Below are 18,032 nucleotides of genomic sequence, written 5' to 3'. Positions count from 1 at the left end.
CCCGCCCCGGCAGGCAGGAGCACGCAGTGATTGGCCGAGCCGTCCGCTGGCTCCGCCCCCCTCGAGCTTATATAAGGCCGGGCCGGGGCTGGCGGAGGCGGTGCCCGAGTTCGAGTCCCACGTCCTCCCTCTCTGCTCCTCTCCCCGCCGCGGCGCCGCCCGCTCGGCCCCGCGCCGCCGGGGGCTCGGCCGGCCGCGGGTGAGTGAGTGCGGGAGGGCCGGGCCGGGGTCTCCGTCCCCGCGGGGAGGGGAGGGCATGGGGGGGATTAGGGTTGGGGCCTGGGTCTGAAGCAAGGCCGTTGGCCAGGGCGGAGCGGGGTCTCCGCGGGGCAGGTCTGAGCCGGTGATGCCGTGGGGCAATGCCGGGAGCCCCGTAGGGCAGGGCCGGTGTCCCCGAGCCCGCGGAAGGGAGGTTGTGTGGGGCGGGATGGGGAGAGGGGGCTGGGGGTTCCCGTGGGGCAGGGTGCGGTGTGGGGCCGGGGCTGTCCCCTCAGCCGGGCTCTGCTGGGGACCCCCAGCCCCGCGGGGACTGCCCGCCCCGGTCCCGGCGCCTCGCTGGGGCTTGCGCGGCTGCCGGGCGCCGGGAATGCCTGACACGCAGCTTCCCCCGGCCCTCCCGAGCGGGGAACGGGCTGGTGTCGTCTTACACGCCTTATATAGCCCGCACCGGCCCGGGGAGAGCGGGGGCACGCTGGCCCCCGGCCCTGCAGTCTGTGCCGCGTCCCGGCTGGGAACCTGCTGTCCCTAGTGAGGGGTGCAGAAGGCACCGGGCCCCCGAAACTGGCCCTGTCCCCCGCCTGGCCGCGGCAGGAGGAAGGTCCTGGGGGGCTTTAGAAGGGCCCGGAAGCTCCTTCCAGGTGAGAGTTGGCCCATCTGCCCAGAGCCTTGGTTGACTGACAGCTGTCAGCAGCCCTGGCAGGCAGGGGAGCACCGGGATTCCCTCCCCGCCGAAGCCCCGGTTCTGTGTGCGGAGATGGGCTCGCTCCCAGCTAGCATCTGCTCAGCCAGCTGCCGGAGTGCCAGCCTGGCTGCTCTGCCAGGCGCCTCGGGTGGCATCATGCAGTTCCTGCACGGTTGCTGCTAATTCACCTGAGAAAAACGCTTCTGGTTCCCATCCTGAACCTGCTGCTGCTTCTCCGTGGTCTGAAACAGTATCAGCTTTCAGCAGCGTGATTTTCTGGGCTCCTGCAAGAGAGAGAACATCCTGGCTTTGGGAGAGGGAGAGCGGAGCCTGCAAGCTGTGGGTGGCAGTGGGGCTGTACCTGGCTCCCTGGTGCCAGGCAGTGTTAGCCTAGGCCCCTCAGCTCTGACGCTGCTGGAGGAGATGCTGATGGATTTGGGGTGCGTCTCTAACCACAGCGTGGGATGGTCGGGGTGGAGCTAGTGCTGGAAACATGACCTGTCTCCTCCTGCCCCATCCTGCTAGGCACCGGGCCCCCTCCTTGCCTGTTCTTCCTGCGTTGTTTCCATGTACCCTAATGCCATGATCACACCCTCTTCCCTTGCAGAGATGGGTGATATGGAGTCCTACAAGGTGATGCTGAACGGGCCGGCACCCTGGGGCTTCAGGCTGCAGGGAGGGAAGGATTTCAGCATGCCACTCTCCATCTCCAGGGTAAGAGAAGCTGAGACCAACAATACCCATCCTTCTCCCGCCTCTGCAGGTGGGAGCCACCGCGGCTGTGTCTGTGTGGCAGAGGCAGAGCCATATGGGGGACGTGGATGAGCTGGGGCCCTGGGAGCGCTGCATCCTGCCCCGTCTGGCTCTTGGAGCCTTATCAGCTGCGGTCTGGCACGGGGGTGTTCCGGGCAGGGGACTGCAGATGAAAAATGCTGCACAGCCTCTGCAGAGTCATTCTGGCTGCTTTTGGGGCAGGGGAGGCCCCTTCCGGAGCGTGCCCACCGCAGGGGGAGGGGAGCTGCTCTCACCATCTCCGAGCGGCGGGTCTGGCTTCCCAGCCCGCACCACAACACTGGGCTCAGCTTCCCAGGACCCGACTTGTGCCCTCCCGCCCTCCCTCCTGCTGCGTGGCTCCCAGCACCGCAGCTGAGCTGGCCCTGGAACGGGCAGGGAGGGGAGGAAGCCTGCACTGCTGCCTGCACTGCTGCCTGCATTGGGATGTGGCTCTCTCCACAAAACCAGCTCGTTTCTTTAGTGTAAGCAAGAGCCGTTTGTGCTGCCAGCTGCTTGTGGTTGAGGCACCTGGTGTGAGCTGCGCTGGGTGTGATGCTCGCCCAGGCAGGGTCTGGCCCTTGGGCACATGTGGGTCCCTGTCCTGGGCAGCCTGGTCCCCCGGGTGGGTGCTGGCTGTGGCCCTGGCCACGCAATTGCCTTATAAGCCTTGGAATGCAATTGCATTGCTTGTGCTGCTGACGCTTGGGCAGCTGGCACGAAGACGGCTTCTTGAAGGACGGCTTTGCTTGTGGCACTGAGAGCTGCGTGGGGTCCTGCCCCCGGCACGAGCCCGGCACCGTGTATCTGTCTGGGAGGGTGCGGGTCTCCGTGGCACCCCAGCATGGAGCAGGGACCCTGAGGGCACTGTGCAAGGCCGGAGTCACCAGCGCCACTGCCCCAGGGCCTGCTGATCTCTGCTGAGCGCACAGAGACGGCTTCAGCGAGTTTATTCTCTAAAAAATGTTTCTCTTGGCTGCGTGCCAGTGCTTAACAAAGGGTCTGGTCGGATGGAGGAGCCTCCCAGGGCCTGGGGCAGGGGCCTCGTATAGCAATGGCCCTGCTGTGCGAGGAGCCCAGTGCTGTCCTTGGGGCTCGGGCAACGCTGCTGTCCTGGGCAGGGCAGGCGAGAGCAGCAAGGGCATTCCCAGGGGATGCAGCTGGCTTTGAGGGGCTCTCTAATGAGGCTGGGATGTGCGGCAGCCTGGTGCGTGTTTTGTTTCTTGGCTGTGTCCATCGCTGTGACACTGCTGGCCGAGCTGCGAGATTGTTTCAGATCAGTGGTCAGGCAAAAGAGGTGCCGCCCTGGTCCTCTGCGCACACGTCTCCCATGGCAAGGGGCTCTGCTGGGGTCCTGACACCTTGGCCAGGTGGGCTGTGAGACCACGGGCCTGAGCTGCTTGTGGTGGAGCCAGGGTAAGGGCTGGTGTCTGGGGAGCAGGGTGCTGTGTGGTGCATCCTGGTGTCTGCCAACTGGAGGGGAGACCCTCAGTGCTGCAGGTGGGAAGGCGCTGGGGGATGCTGCCTGGGCCCTTGTTCAGGCACCTGACTCCCTTCCGTGCTGAGTGACTGTCTGGGGTGTCCAAGCCCTGGGCAGGGGCAGCTGGTGAGCACCTCGCTGGCTGTGGTGCCGGAGGCATGGGGAACAAAGAGCTGGCTGGGCGGAGAGGGGAGGAAGGAAGCCTTGGTTAGCAGGGCTGGGTGGGAAGCGGGAGGCCTGGCACTGCTGTGGCTCCTGGCACCCGCTGAAGGGGTTTCCTGGCATGCTGGCGCGGAGGGGGAAGGAGAGCACAGCTGGGCTGGGTGCGACAGCGTGACGCAGCCTGCTGTGCTCTCCCCTTCCCGAGCGGCCGTGTGAAAGCTTCTCCCAGCTCCCGCTCCTGCCTCCAAACCCACACAGCCGCCCTGTGCCTTCCCCAGCCCTCCAGGGCAGCAAGCCGGGGCTTGCAGCAGCGTGGCCAGCAGCTGGCCGGCGCCACTTGCCGCCCAAGGCACCCTCCTGTGCCGGGCCGGAGGAGCGGGTGCCGCGCAGCATGGGGACACCAAAGGGGGTACCCATGTCCTGCTGGGGATGGCAGTGAGATGCAGGTGGAGCCCGGGTGCTCCAGCCCAGGTGTGGGGTTTGGCCTCGCGTGGAGGGCTGGTGCTGGCGTGGGGAAGGGGAGCGTGGCTGTGGGGCGAGCCGGGCCCTGCGCGCGGGCAAGGAGGAGCCAGGGCTCAGCGGCAGGGATTTTTCAGCCCTCTGATGGTGCTGGGAATCTGGCTCGCTCCTTTTATGTTCATGTCGAGCAGGACTTGAGGAAATACTTGGTCTGGGTCCAAACGCCTCAAGTTCTTCCATGCTGGAGGAGCAGGAATGGCTGCAGCCTGCCCACGTCTGTCTGTCTGTCAGTGCCTGGGAGCTGCATGCAGTGCTCAGGACCTTCGTCTGTACATCCCCAGCGGGAGGGGAGGGCAGCCTCTGCTTCCTGGCACAGGGCTGACGTGGAGCTGTGCTGGGGGCAAGACGCATCTCTGGCACCGCGGCCGGGCAGGGGAACCCATGGCCGTGCTCCTGGCTGCCCCGGCGGGGTGAGGGCTGGGCGAGCGGCGTGGGTGGGGGCAGGTGTCTCCCTGCCCCGGGGGGGATCCTGCTCCTCTGGGGATGAGGTAACGTCTGTGCCTGCCGGCACCGCGAGGGGAAGGGTTTGGGAGCGGGGGCAGCTAGGGGAGCACTTGGGGGTGGCCCCCCTGCACACCCCCAGGCAAAGGGCTGGAAATGCCTTTGGTTCTCAGTGGGATGTGGGCTGCCCGACAGCCCTGACTCACCCTAAGGCTGTGGGAATGGCTCTGAGGGGCGGCCGGGCCTCCTGCCGAGGCTGAGCCAATGCCTCCTCTGCTGTTTGACATCGTCAGGGCCCCAGTGTGCTGGTGGGGACTGCAGCCGCGCCAGAGGGCAGGGGCTGGGCAGTGCTGAGCCCACTGCTGCTCCGGGCTAATGCGCTGGGAGATGTGGGGTCACCCGTGGGTCCCCACCTCCCCCTGGGTCAGGCCTGTGTGGGTGTCCTGTGCCAGGCTGGGCCTTGCATGAAGGGCCTTGGGCTCTGGCAGACCCCTGCCCTTGTGGGGATGAGGATGTCCCTCCACTCCCGCGTTGCCGCTCGGCCAGCCCGGCTCTCCCTGACTCTGTCTGTCCTGCAGCTGACGCCGGGCGGGAAGGCGGCCCAGGCCGGCGTGGGAGTGGGTGACTGGGTGCTGTACATCGACGGGGAGAACACCAGCTCCATGACGCACATCGAGGCCCAGAACAGGATCCGTGCCTGCGGGGACAGGCTCTGCCTCACCCTGAGCAGGTAGGTTTCAGGGGTCCTGCAAACCTGGGGTCGGAGTGGAGCCAGGGCCCTCTGCCCAGGGCCATCTCCTTGCTCGGAGCCTTGTAGCCGCTGGCTGGGTCCAAGGGCTCTGCTTGGCCAGATGAGGCTTAGCCTGGCTGCCAGCTCTCACCTGCGAGCCACGGGGCAGTGCCAGCCAGCCATGGCTCCCCTCAGGCGGGTGCTGCATCCCTGGGCTACCAGCGTCTCGGCAGTGGCTGGGCCAGTTCCAGCACCTGCCCATCTATCTTCTCTTTTGCAGAGCCCAGAACCACCTGGGGAAGCCGCAGAAGGTACGTGTCGCTCCTGGTGCTGCAGCAGCAGCACAGCCTTGTCTCAGGGGAGGGGAATCTCTGAGTGTAGACGGGCAAACAGACTTTGTTCCTGGGGCCTGCAGGTTTCTGGGGGACTGGGGTGTGTTTAGAGAGCTGGAAAACTCCCTGCTGGAGGAGCAGCTCTGGCCTCCGGCACTGCAGGGGATCGGAGGGGGCAGGGTCTGCCTGCGGGTGGCCGGGCCCCAGCTGCAGCCTGTCTGTGCCCCCCGGTGCTGGGTGTGGGCAGGGGTGCAGAGGGGCTGATGCAGGGGGGGAGGCCGAGCAGCCGCAGCACGGCCTGGGGCCCTGTGTTTGCCAGTGCTGGGGAGTGCCCTGGCACAGGGAGGCAGGGCTGGGGCCAGTGACTGGTGGCTCCTGACCAGAAGCTGCCTGCACATGTTCAGCTTTGTGCCGCGGGACAGTTGCGATTGGCGCATGTGCATGCACTGCCTTGCCATGCGCAGCAGTGAGTGTCCGGGGTACTGACTAATCCTGCAACAACCCTTGGGCCGGGCTTGTGACCTGCTGTTGCTGGGCTGGGTGCCCTGCAGAGAGGTGCCAGCTTGGCAGAGCCCAATGTCCGAGGTGCATGTGCTGTCCAGCTTTCCTACCTGGCTGCCTGCTGCGCTGCCCCTTGCATGCTGCTTGACGTGTGAGCCCGTGTCTGTGTGTTTTGTCTCGCTCAGGACTCACTCCCCTGCTCTGAACCCCTGAAATATAACTTCGCTCCCAGCACTGCCCTCAACAAAACAGCTCGGCCCTTCGGGGCCAGCTCACCTCCGAATCTACGGCCCGGGCTGGTGACGAAACCTGTGACGTACGCGCCCCTGGCGCCTGCCTGCACCCCCCAGCACAATGGGTATGTTGCTGTCTGTCCTGCTCCCCGAGGATCGGGGGGAGCCCTGCTGCCTGGCCCTGCTGTGCCTTGCATGCCAGGCACCCATGGGTGGGAGTGGGTGACAGTGCCCATGCTGGGGTCCCCTGATGGCTGGTGCTGAGGTGGCACAACAGGACTGTCACATTTGGGGACACACAGCCACGCACATACCGGTCCTTTGCCTGGGCATGTGTCAGCCTGTGGGGAGCCCTGTGGGGCACAGCACGGCGGTCATAGTAGGACACTGGCTGGCGTCTGTGGTGGCAGGGAGGCGGTGACTGCGTTGTGGCCGCCAGCCAGCACCTGCCCGGGGCTGTCCCACAGGTCCCCTGGCTGCTGGGCTGGGCAAAGGGAAGCCCTGGAGCCCTGCGCAGCACCGTCCTCGCCCTGCTCACGGGAAAGGAGCTCCCACCTCTGCAGGCTGCCCACCTGGCTGCTGCGTGTCAGTAGCCACCAGTCCCTGCCTCTCCTGCCAGGAGCTGCCACAATGCCCCAACACTGGGCAGTGGGAAGGGGACGCGGCCGTGGCTGCCCTGGGCACCCAGGCCTGTTCTGCGGGGCTGGGGGAGGCATGGTCTGGTCTGTCGGTGTCTGCCCCTGCTGCCCAGTGTGCTCCCAGCCCTGGGGAAGCTGGCTGTGGGTCTCAGGGGCAGACAGACTGATGCAGGCCATAGGAGAGCTCTAGAAACTTCTTGGGTGCTGTGGGTCTAATTTCATCTTCCTTTTTCTTTCTTTCTCTCCTCCCTTTCTCTTTCCCTCTCTCCTACAGGTGCTGAGCCTTGACAAGTCAGTAAGCCTTTTGCCTGTTCTCTCTATCCTCCGCGCATGCCTCTTCCCTGCTAATGCCCCCTTCTCCGGGGCAGGGCCAGCCCAGGGACAGGCAGCACACGCTGCTCTGCCTGCTGCAGTGGGTCGCTCCTGGCAGCAGCTGTCCCTGGCCTGACTGGGAGCACTGCCTGTCTCTGCTGGGGCCCTGGAGTGTCTTCGTTTGTGGTCGCTTCCCTTCTCCCTGAGATGTGGCTCGGCTGGGCAAGGGCTGCCGGGCTGTGCCGGGTACCCTGCCTGGCGCCAGGCGGGTGGGTGGCACTGGCATCGGCAACGTAGGTGTTCACTGGACTCTCATGCAGCTTCAGTGCTGGTGATTTTTGACCTTATTCTTGCCCTGTCCTTTCCCCTCCTGACCTCTTGGGACAGTCTCAAACTGCCAGCAATGGATGGTCAGGCCTTAATGGGCCCTTTCTATGTGGTGGAAGAGTATGGGGTGCGGGGAGTAAGGCAATATGTGGTATCTCAGGTACTGGTGCGCTGTGGGTTCTGTGCTTGAGAAGGTGTGGGGCAGCTCCCGGGAGGTGACGCTGTGGGGATCTGTCAGATTTGACAGATGATTCTGTCACTCATAGGCAGCCTCCACAGCTGCTGGTGTCCCCGAGCACCCCCACGTATGACCCTGTGAAGTTGCAGCTGATAGAGAACGCTGTGGACTGGCAGCCCCGCATCGGGAGGACCCAGTCACGCTCCTTCCACAAACTGGCCCGGCTGACGGGCACAGACGGCAGTAAGTTCCCGCAGGGCTCGGCGCTGCGTGGCTGCCCGGGGGTGCCCGGCTTTGCCGGGGCAGGTGGAGCCAGATGAAGGCCGTGGTACATTGTGGCAGTGGAGTGTTGGTTTTGACCATGTGTGTCCCATCCTGGAGTGTCTCAGCTGTTGGGATTTGCCTGGGGCTGTGCATGGGTCGCAGTGGTGCCCCTGGGCTGGGCCGTGCTCTGCCCCATGGCCGGGCAGGGCTGAGTGTTGGGGCAGGAGGGCAGTGGGAGGAGAGGTCGGTTTTTCCTTCCTTTCACATCCTGCTGTCTCTGGGCTGTGGTTGCCACAGACTGACACTCTCTCCTCATTTCTTTCCTGCTGCACTCAGTGGAGGATCATGAGGATGAGCTTGTTTCAAAGCCCAGGTAAGGGGTGTGGGAGGAGCAGGAGCCACGAGGCTGCATCTCGCAGGCTCAACCCATGAGGCTGATTTGTACTCGCTGCTTGTGATGACCCCAGGCAAGCTCTTCATCTTGTTGCTGTTTCTTCTCACCTCTTATCCTCCTCCTCCTCTGTCCTCTCCCTTTCCCCAGAGCCGAGCTGTTGGTGCAGCTGCAGAGCCTGCTCTGCGCTCACCCCGTAATGGGCACCGCCAGCGCTCAGCCACTGCTCTGACCGTCACCTCGGGAGGGTCCTGCCCAGCACCCGGCTGCCAGCCCGGCTGTCCCCAGATGAGGTGTCCCTGTGACAGATGTGCTGGGCAGAACCTGCTGGTCACTGCTGGCACTGAGCTGGGGAGTGTGAGCTGCACCGTTGCTTCTTGAGCAAATGGGATGTGGAGGAGGCTGTGGGCACTGGCAACACCTTGCTGGGGATGTTGGGAGGTGCTGGGCAGTGCCTGGACCTGGGGCACGATGTGCTGTGAGCCTGGTGTGGGGCTACAGGCAACCGGGCAGAGCTGAGTGAGTGTCGCTGGCTTCTCTGTGGGGCTGGGGCTGTGTACAGGTGGGTTGTCTAAGCCATGGGTCGCACACTGACTCTTGTGTCGCCGTTTTTCTGACAACACAGGGATGCTCGTGGGTCTGTCGGGGGCACGGTGGAGCAGTGGTGAGTGCCGGGGTCTGGCGAGGGGGTTGATTTGTGAGATGGCACCTTTAGGATTGCTACTGTGGTGCTGGGCAGGGTGCATGCAGGGTGCCGGCTGAGCACCTGCCCTCTGTCCCTCGCAGGCAGCCCTCGCAGCCGCCGGAGCCCCCCAGCACCCCTGTGTGCGACCCCGGGAAGCTGCGGCTGATGGAGGATGCTGTGGACTGGCAGCCCCGCACCGGGACCTCCCAGTCGCGCTCCTTCCACAAACTGGCCCGTCTGACGGGCACAGACGGCAGTAAGTTCCCGCAGGGCTCAGCGCTGCATGGCTGCCCGGGAGTTGCCCGGCTTTGCCAGGGCAGGTGGAGCTGAATGAATGCTGTGGTGCATTGTGGCAGTGGAGTGTTGGTTTTGGCCATGGTGTTCCGTCCTGGGGTGGTTGAGCCTTCGGGAACTGCCCGGGGCTGTGCGTGGGTTATGGCGGTGCCGCTGGGCTGGGCCGTGCTCTGCCCCGTGGCCGGGCAGGGCTGAGTGTTGGGGCACAAGGGCAGCAGGAGGAGCGGTCTTTGTTTGCTTCCTTTCCCTTTCCTTTCCTTCCTTTCCTGTCCTGCTTCCCATGAGCCTTGGTTGCCACAGACTGACCCTGTCTCCTCGTTTCTCTCCCCCTTTGCTCAGTGGAGGATCATGAGGATGAGCTTGTTTCAAAGCCCAGGTAAGGGGTGTGAAAGCAGCAGGAGCGGTGGGGCTGCATGTCCCAGGCTCAACCCATGAGTCTGTTTTGCGCTCACTGCTTGTGATGACCCCAGGCAAGCCCTTTGTCATGTTGCTGTTTCTTCTTTCTTCTTCTCCTCCTATTCCTCCTCCTCCTCTGTCCTCCGTTCTCTCTCTGTTCTCTCCCTTTCCCCAGAGCCGAGCTGTTGGTGCAGCTGCAGAGCCTGCCCTGCGCTCACCCCGTGATGGGCACGGCCAGCGCTCAGCCACTGCTCTGACCGTCACCTCGGGAGGGTCCTGCCCAGCACCCGGCTGCCAGCCCGGCTGTCCCCAGATGGGGTGTCCCTGTGACAGATGTGCTGGGCAGAACCTGCTGATCACTGCTGGCACCGAGCTGGGGAGTGCGAGCTGCACCGTTGCTTCTTGAGTAAATGGGATGTGGAGGAGGCTGTCGGCACTGGCAACACCTTGCTGGGGATGTTGGGAGGTGCTGGGCAGTGCCTGGTCCTGGGGCACGATGTCCTGTGAGCCTGGTGTGGGGCTACAGGCAATCGGGCAGAGCTGAGTGAGTATGGCTGGCTTCTCTGTGGGGCTGGGGCTGTGTACAGGTGGGTTGTCTAAGCCATGGGTCGCACACTGACTCTCGTGCCGCCGTTTTTCCGATACTGCAGGGATGCTCGTGGGTCTGTCGGGGGCACGGTGGAGCAGTGGTGAGTGCCGGGGTCTGGCAAGGGAATTTGTGTGTTTGATGGCACCTTTGGGGTCGCTGCCAGTGGCGTGGTGCTGGGCAGGGTGCATGCAGGGTGCCGGCTGAGCACCTGCCCTCTGTCCCTCGCAGGCAGCCCTCGCAGCCGCCGGAGCCCCCCAGCACCCCTGTGTGCGACCCTGGGAAGCTGCGGCTGATGGAGGACGCTGTGGACTGGCAGCCCCGCACCGGGACCTCCCAGTCGCGCTCCTTCCGCAAACTGGCCCGGCTGACGGGCACAGACGGCAGTAAGTTCCCGCAGGGCTCGGCGCTGCGTGGCTGCCTGGGGGTGCCCGGCTTTGCCGGGGCAGGTGGAGCTGGATGAATGCCGGGGTGCATCGTGGCAGTGGAGTGTTGGTTTTGGCCATGGTGTTCCGTCCTGGGGTGGTTGAGCCTTCGGGAACTGCCCGGGGCTGTGCGTGGGTCATGGTGGTGCCGCTGGGCTGGGCCGTGCTCTGCCCCGTGGCCGGGCAGGGCTGAGTGTTGGGGCACAAGGGCAGTAGGAGGAGAGGTTGGTTTTTCCCTTCCTGCTGTCTCTCGGTCTCAGTTGCTGCAGACTGACTCTGTCTCCTCATTTCTTTCCTGCTGCGCTCAGTGGAGGATCATGAGGATGAGCTTGTTTCAAAGCCCAGGTAAGGGGTGTGGGAGCAGCAGGAGCCTCGGGGCTGCGTGTCCTGAACTCAGCCCATGAGGCTGATGTGCACTCACGGCTTGCGATGACCCCAGGCAAGCTCTGTGTCCTGTTGCTGTTTCTTCTCTCTTCTTCTCCTCCTATTCCTCCTCCTCTGTCCTCCGTTCTCTCTCTGTTCTCTCCCTTTCCCCAGAGCTGAGCTGTTGGTGCAGCTGCAGAGCCTGCCCTGCGCTCACCCCGTGATGGGCACCGCCAGCGCTCAGCCACTGCTCTGACCGTCACCTCGGGAGGGTCCTGCCCAGCACCCGGCTGCCAGCCCGGCTGTCCCCAGATGGGGTGTCCCTGTGACAGATGTGCTGGGCAGAACCTGCTGGTCACTGCTGGCACTGAGCTGGGGAGTGTGAGCTGCACCGTTGCTTCTTGAGTAAATGGGATGTGGAGGAGGCTATGGGCACTGGCAACACCTTGCTGGGGATGTTCGGAGGTGCTGGGCAGTGCCTGGTCCTGGGGCACGATGTCCTGTGAGCCTGGCGTGGGGCTACAGGCAACCGGGCAGAGCTGAGTGAGTGTCGCTGGCTTCTCTGTGCGGCTGGGGCTGTGTACAGGTGGGTTGTCTAAGCCATGGGTCGCACACTGACTCTCGTGCCGCCGTTTTTCCGATACTGCAGGGATGCTCGTGGGTCTGTCGGGGGCACGGTGGAGCAGTGGTGAGTGCCGGGGTCTGGCGAGGGGATTGATTTGTGAGATGGCACCTTTAGGATTGCTACTGTGGTGCTGGGCAGGGTGCATGCAGGGTGCCGGCTGAGCACCTGCCCTCTGTCCCTCGCAGGCAGCCCTCGCAGCCGCTGAAGCCCCCCAGCACCCCTGTGTGCGACCCCGGGAAGCTGCGGCTGATGGAGGACGCTGTGGACTGGCAGCCCCGCACCGGGACCTCCCAGTCGCGCTCCTTCCGCAAACTGGCCCGGCTGACGGGCACAGACGGCAGTAAGTTCCCGCAGGGCTCGGCGCTGCGTGGCTGCCCGGGGGTTGTCCGGCTTTGCCGGGGCAGGTGGAGCTGAATGAATGCTGTGGTGCATTGTGGCAGTGGAGTGTTGGTTTTGGCCATGGTGTTCCATCCTGGAGTGGCTGAGCCTTTGGGATCTGCCCGGGGCTGTGCGTGGGTCATGGTGGTGCCGCTGGGCTGGGCCGTGCTCTGCCCCGTGGCCGGGCAGGGCTGAGTGTTGGGGCAGGAGGGCAGTGGGAGGAGAGGTTGGCTTTTCCTCCCTTTCCCGTTCCTTCCTTTCCCTTTCTGCTTTCCATGGGCCTTGATTGCCACAGACTGACACTCTCTCCTCATTTCTTTCCTGCTGCGCTCAGTGGAGGATCATGAGGATGAGCTTGTTTCAAAGCCCAGGTAACGGGTGTGGGAGCAGCAGGAGCCTTGGGGCTGAGTGTCCTGAACTCAGCCCATGAGGCTGATGTGCACTCACGGCTTGCGATGACCCCAGGCAAGCTTTGTGTCCTGTTGCTGTTTCTTCTCTCTTCTTCTCCTCCTATTCCTCCTCCTCTGTCCTCCGTTCTCTCTCTGTTCTCTCCCTTTCCCCAGAGCTGAGCTGTTGGTGCAGCTGCAGAGCCTGCCCTGCGCTCACCCCGTAATGGGCACGGCCAGCGCTCAGCCACTGCTCTGACCGTCACCTCGGGAGGGTCCTGCCCAGCACCCGGCTGCCAGCCCGGCTGTCCCCAGATGGGGTGTCCCTGTGACAGATGTGCTGGGCAGAACCTGCTGGTCACTGCTGGCACTGAGCTGGGGAGTGTGAGCTGCACCGTTGCTTCTTGAGCAAACGGGATGTGGAGGAGACTGTGGGCACTGGCAACACCTTGCTGGGGATGTTGGGAGGTGCTGGGCAGTGCCTGGACCTGGGGCACAATGTCCTGTGAGCCTGGCGTGGGGCTACAGGCAACCGGGCAGAGCTGAGTGAGTGTCGCTGGCTTCTCTGTGGGGCTGGGGCTGTGTACAGGTGGGTTGTCTAAGCCATGGGTCGCACACTGACTCTCGTGCCGCCGTTTTTCCGATACTGCAGGGATGCTCGTGGGTCTGTCGGGGGCACGGTGGAGCAGTGGTGAGTGCCGGGGTCTGGCGAGGGGGTTGATTTGTGAGATGGCACCTTTAGGATTGCTACTGTGGTGCTGGGCAGGGTGCATGCAGGGTGCCGGCTGAGCACCTGCCCTCTGTCCCTCGCAGGCAGCCCTCGCAGCCGCCGGAGCCCCCCAGCACCCCTGTGTGCGACCCCGGGAAGCTGCGGCTGATGGAGGATGCTGTGGACTGGCAGCCCCGCACCGGGACCTCCCAGTCGCGCTCCTTCCGCAAACTGGCCCGGCTGACGGGCACAGACGGCAGTAAGTTCCCGCAGGGCTCGGCGCTGCGTGGCTGCCCGGGGTTGCCCGGCTTTGCCGGGGCAGGTGGAGCTGGATGAATGCCGTGGTGCATTGTGGCAGTGGAGTGTTGGTTTTGGCCATGGTGTTCCGTCCTGGGGTGGTTGAGCCTTTGGGAACTGCCCGGGGCTGTGCGTGGGTTATGGTGGTGCCGCTGGGCTGGGCCGTGCTCTGCCCCGTGGCCGGGCAGGGCTGAGTGTTGGGGCACAAGGGCAGTAGGAGGAGAGGTCGGTTTTTCCCTTCCTGCTGTCTCTCGGTCTCAGTTGCTGCAGACTGACTCTGTCTCCTCATTTCTTTCCTGCTGCGCTCAGTGGAGGATCATGATGATGTGTTTGTTAAAAAGCCCAGGTAAGCGGTGTGGGAGCAGCAGCGCAGCAGGAGCCATGGGGCTGCACGTCCCAGGCAGGACTCTGGGCACTGCTGACTCTGAGCTGGGGATGTCAAGCTGTGCTGTGGTTTCCTGGACAGAGTGGGTGGGGGTAGCTGGTGGCATTGGGAAAACCTGGCTGTAGTTGTTGTGACATTTGGCAGTGCCTGGCATTGGAGTGCGATGCCCCGTGAGCCTGTTGTGGGGGTGCGGGGCAGCCGGGAAGAGCTGGGTGAGTGTCACCAGCTTCTCCACGAGTGCCAGGCCCTGCGTGGAGGCAGCAAAGGGAGCCAGGACTGGGGGGGTCATTCTATGCCCTGTGCAGCCAGGCAGGATTGTGCATAGCCCCTCTTTTGCCTTCGCCTCCCCACAATGCTTCCTGCCCTCGCACTGTGACCACTGGGTCCCAGTTCTGCCCCGTTTGCTTTGCTGTGAATAAATGCTCTTCTATTTCTAGCCATCTCTTCCTCACCTTTGCCCTGGGGAGGCACAGAGACACCAGCTTTCCCTCTGTCCCTGTTCCCTCTCTTGGGTGGGCCATGTGTCTCTGGCCCTGGCTTGCCCTGCCTGTTTCCAAGCCCAATGTGCCGGCAGCCTGCCGGGAGGGCACAGCCCTTGCCCCTGCCAGGACCAGCCTGGCCCTGCCTACCTGGCAGGGATGGCAGAGCCCTGCCTGTCCAGGCCCTGGGGTTCCCTGTGTGGGGTCAGGTCCAAGCCGCTCTGCACCCTGGTGAGGCTGGGGGTGACCATCATGTGAGTGGGCAGCCAGAGTCCCTGCTCAACCTGGAGCAGCGTAGAGCCGGGTGTGGGGCCCTGGCAGCCCTGCGCTCCCTCCTGCCGCTCCCCAGACCACTGCGATGGCTGCCAGAGACGCCGGGGCCGCTGCGTCTCTGCAGGGCTGAAGGCGCTTGGCTTGTTCCCCTACCACCAAACCAGCTACTGGCTGGGCACGGGGGCTTGGCTGGCTCCTGCCTGCTTGTCAGGGTGGGGGAGCCCTGCCTGCACCCACAGACCCACTGGGCAGAGGGGACAAGTGGGGCAGGCTGGATTAACTGCTTGTTCTGTAGCCAGGTCTCCGTGCTCGACCCATCCCCAGGAGCAGCGATGAAGACGGAGCCGGGATTGGGTGAGTAAAGCATTTCTTCTGGGCTCAGGAGGTGAGGTGCAGGGATGCCAGGGGATACTGCTTGCCCAGCCCTGGGTGCTGGGAGGGGGCTGCCAAGGGATCAGGTGCACCGTCCTGGAGACTTTCATGTGCGTGCAGCCCCCAGGACTCCCACCGCCACCCCCGGCCCTGCCAGCCGCCCACCCTGGGCTGTGGACCCCTCGTTCGCTGAGCGCTACGCACCAGACAAGACAAGCACAGTGGTGAGCAAGCACAGCCAGCCGGCCACGCCGACCCCCATGCAGAACCGCAGCTCCATCGTGCAGGCAGCGCAGCAGAGCCCCGAGGGGCCGGGCCGCACACCCCTCTGCTACAAGTGCAACAAGGTCATCAGGTGAGCCCTGGCCACCACTGCCACCACGCTAGCGTCCTGGGCTCCAGCATGGCTGACGTGGCTCTGTCCTGCTGCAGGGGACGCTACCTGGTGGCTTTGGGACATTATTACCACCCCGAGGAGTTCACCTGCTGCCAGTGCAGGAAGGTGCTGGATGAGGGCGGCTTCTTCGAGGAAAAAGGCTCCATCTTCTGTCCCAAGTGCTACGACACACGCTATGCGCCCAGCTGCGCCAAGTGCAAGAAGAAGATCACTGGGGTGAGTGTCCCTCTGCTTGCCCCACACCTCCTGTCGCTGCTTAGCTGCTGGTCCCCAGCTCTGTCCCTTCCCATCTTGTTCTAATCCCCAGGGATCCCATGTCCGTTTCTGCCCTGGGAGGGGGTTCCCCATGGTGCAGGGCGGTCCTGCCCCTGGCTGACAGCAGTTCCCCTCCAGGAGGTGATGCATGCGCTGAAGATGACCTGGCATGTGCAGTGCTTCACCTGTGCTGCCTGCAAAACTCCCATCCGCAACCGTGCCTTCTACATGGAGGAGGGACAGCCCTACTGTGAGAGAGGTAGGATCTGGGAGCCCCATGTGCCACCCCACATGGCCCTGGGGGCACCAGGAACTGTTTGGGTTCAGCATGTGACCATGGGGGTGAGGGGCGAGTGGCCCTGTGCTGTGGGACTCTCCCCACGCCATGAGGAAGGTGGGGATCCCCCTCCTGCAGCCCTGAGCCCTCCATCCCGGCCCTCTCTGGCTGCTGGGTAGTGCCATCGCTCCCGTGTTACCATGGTGATGATGGAGGATGTACATCAAAGGCGAGTGCTGCATCCTGGGAGATGAGGTTTGCCTCCTCCCTGCGGCCTGGTGGCAACAGCACAGGCATCTCATCCAGGTGTCTTGGGCATTGTCCCCCTGGGGCTGGCAGTGAGTTGTCCCCAGGCTGTCCCTGTGGGATCTTGGCTATGCTGCAGCCCAGCTCGCCTGAGACAAGGGGCTGCGGTGCTGGGGAATGCTTACTTCTGCCTCTTCTCACAGACTACGAGAAGATGTTTGGTACCAAGTGCCGTGGCTGCGACTTCAAGATTGACGCTGGGGACCGGTTCCTGGAGGCGCTGGGGTTCAGCTGGCATGACACTTGCTTCGTCTGTGCGGTGAGCCATGTGCCTTCCTCCCCCGCTTCTGGTGGTGCCGTGGCTCTCCCCAGCAGCTGTGCCCTGTGTGGGGTACAGCATCAGTGCGGGGTCCCTGCTGCTATGAGGTTTTCCCCACTTGTCTTTGTGCTGGTGGCTTGGGCCCTTGCTCTGAGCATGCTGCTCGCTGGCATCTGTGTGATGCTGGTGTTGAGCCCTGAGTCATGCGGGGGGACCTGGGGTCTGGCTCAGCCCCCCGACCTGACTGCCTGCACTCTCCTCCCCAGATCTGCCAGACCAACCTGGAAGGGAAGACATTCTACTCCAAGAAGGACAAGCCGCTCTGCAAGAGCCACGCTTTCTCCCACGTGTGAGGGGCAGGAGTTCAGCTGTGCCCACGCGTGCCCCTGGCCCTGCATGCTCTTTTCCCCCCACCTGCTGCCCCTAGGGAGCCAGGCTGGGCCTTCACCCCTTCCCCTTGCTCCTGCCTCTCTCCTTGCAGCTTCTGGCCTGGCTCCAGCCTGGGTGGCTTCTTCTGTGCCCCCCAGCTGGCCCTAGGAGCCCTAGGGAAGGTCTCCTGCCCCCAAGCCATGCAGCATGGTGGCTGCAGCTGTGCGGAGGATGGAGTCTGGGAGGGTCGGTCACAGCAGGGCTGCTCCCTTGCTTGGCTGGGGCCCAGCTGCCTGGCAGCTCAGTGTCAGGGCAGGAATGCTCCTGGCATGTCCCTGAACTTGTGAGGACCAGCCCCCTGCCAGGCTCTCCCCCACCTTCCCCGCTGCCTGCTTAGTGTGTGGGGTTGGAGACCCAGCCCTGCCTGCAGCAACCCCCCAGCCACCCTGCAAACTGCTATGGTGCTTTCCTCCCCGCGCTGTGTGCCAGGTGAGGTCTGTGCCTTGTGTCCCCCCACCCAGCTGGCCTGCTGCTCTTCTGGGGCTGGCGTGCAGCAGCACCCTCAGCCCGCCCGTGCCAGGGAGCAGGGCAGTTTGTGCTGATGGCCAGCCAGCCAGCAGGCTCCCACAAGGCTTGGGAACAGCTTCTTACCAAAGAGCGCCTGCCACCACCGTCCCGGGCCTGTAAATGCCTCTCCCAAACCCACACTCTCCAGTCAGGCTGCCGCTGATGTAGCCACGGTGCTTTTAGTGCCTTTAATAAACACTTCTCTGCAAGTGCTGGCTGTCTCAAAGCCTGCGGTTTTGCCGAGCGAGGTGCGGCTGGCTGTGAAGGTCATGCTCAGCCCTTGCCCTACTCGCCCATGGGGCCTGACTCAGCTCCCTCCAGCTTCCCAGGGGAAATCTTCGCCTTGGATTTCTCCTCTGCCTGTGTCAGCCTGGGCTGGACCCCTCATGTCAGCTGGGTCATCCCTCTCTCTTTGTAGCAGGCATGACCACTAACAGGGGTGGTAATTAATCTGGGGGGCAAAGCTGCAGCAAGGGGAAATGGGGCAAATACCTGACCCTGGAGGGGGGTCCCTGTTGACCCAGCAGCGTCCCCTTGTCCCTGCTGTGCCCTGGCCCCAAGTCCTGCGCAGAGGACAAGAAGTCATGGGGCACGTGTGGGCCACGTGCACCAGCTCTGGGCGCATTCTGGTGTAGAGCAGCCAAGCGTTTGCTCATGCGATGCAGCTGCCGTCCCAAAGGACGGGTGTGAGCCCGCGCCGGCACCTCCAGCTGGAATGGGCTCCGGGGCAGCGGGTGTGGGGAAAAGCCACTCCTCCTGCTCTGGCAGC

At 64.1% G+C, this 18,032-nt stretch overlaps 1 protein-coding gene across 1 annotated transcript; it reads left to right on the top strand.

Annotated features, from left to right (window-relative positions):
* Window positions 1–110: 110 nt before the first annotated feature.
* Window positions 111–17,464, top strand: PDLIM7 (PDZ and LIM domain 7). Its single transcript, XM_065644392.1, has 27 exons — window positions 111–199; window positions 1,509–1,615; window positions 4,853–5,004; window positions 5,285–5,315; window positions 6,070–6,195; window positions 6,983–6,999; window positions 7,614–7,768; window positions 8,126–8,162; window positions 8,806–8,844; window positions 8,967–9,121; window positions 9,499–9,535; window positions 10,206–10,244; window positions 10,373–10,527; window positions 10,875–10,911; window positions 11,011–11,182; window positions 11,342–11,472; window positions 11,579–11,617; window positions 11,740–11,894; window positions 12,267–12,303; window positions 13,096–13,286; window positions 13,634–13,670; window positions 14,757–14,815; window positions 14,954–15,188; window positions 15,266–15,446; window positions 15,624–15,744; window positions 16,212–16,327; window positions 16,594–17,464. Exons 2-27 carry the CDS (start codon window positions 1,511–1,513, stop codon window positions 16,678–16,680), a joined length of 2,646 nt encoding a protein of 881 aa, XP_065500464.1. The 5' UTR covers window positions 111–199; window positions 1,509–1,510; the 3' UTR covers window positions 16,681–17,464.
* The last annotated feature ends 568 nt before the right edge of the window (window positions 17,465–18,032 follow it).

This window comes from Caloenas nicobarica, chromosome 13 (assembly GCF_036013445.1).
Source record: "Caloenas nicobarica isolate bCalNic1 chromosome 13, bCalNic1.hap1, whole genome shotgun sequence".
NCBI classification, from domain to species: Eukaryota; Metazoa; Chordata; class Aves; order Columbiformes; family Columbidae; genus Caloenas; species Caloenas nicobarica.
The sequence above is the reverse complement of the archived record's forward strand: the minus strand, read 5'-3'. Positions and strand labels throughout refer to the sequence as shown.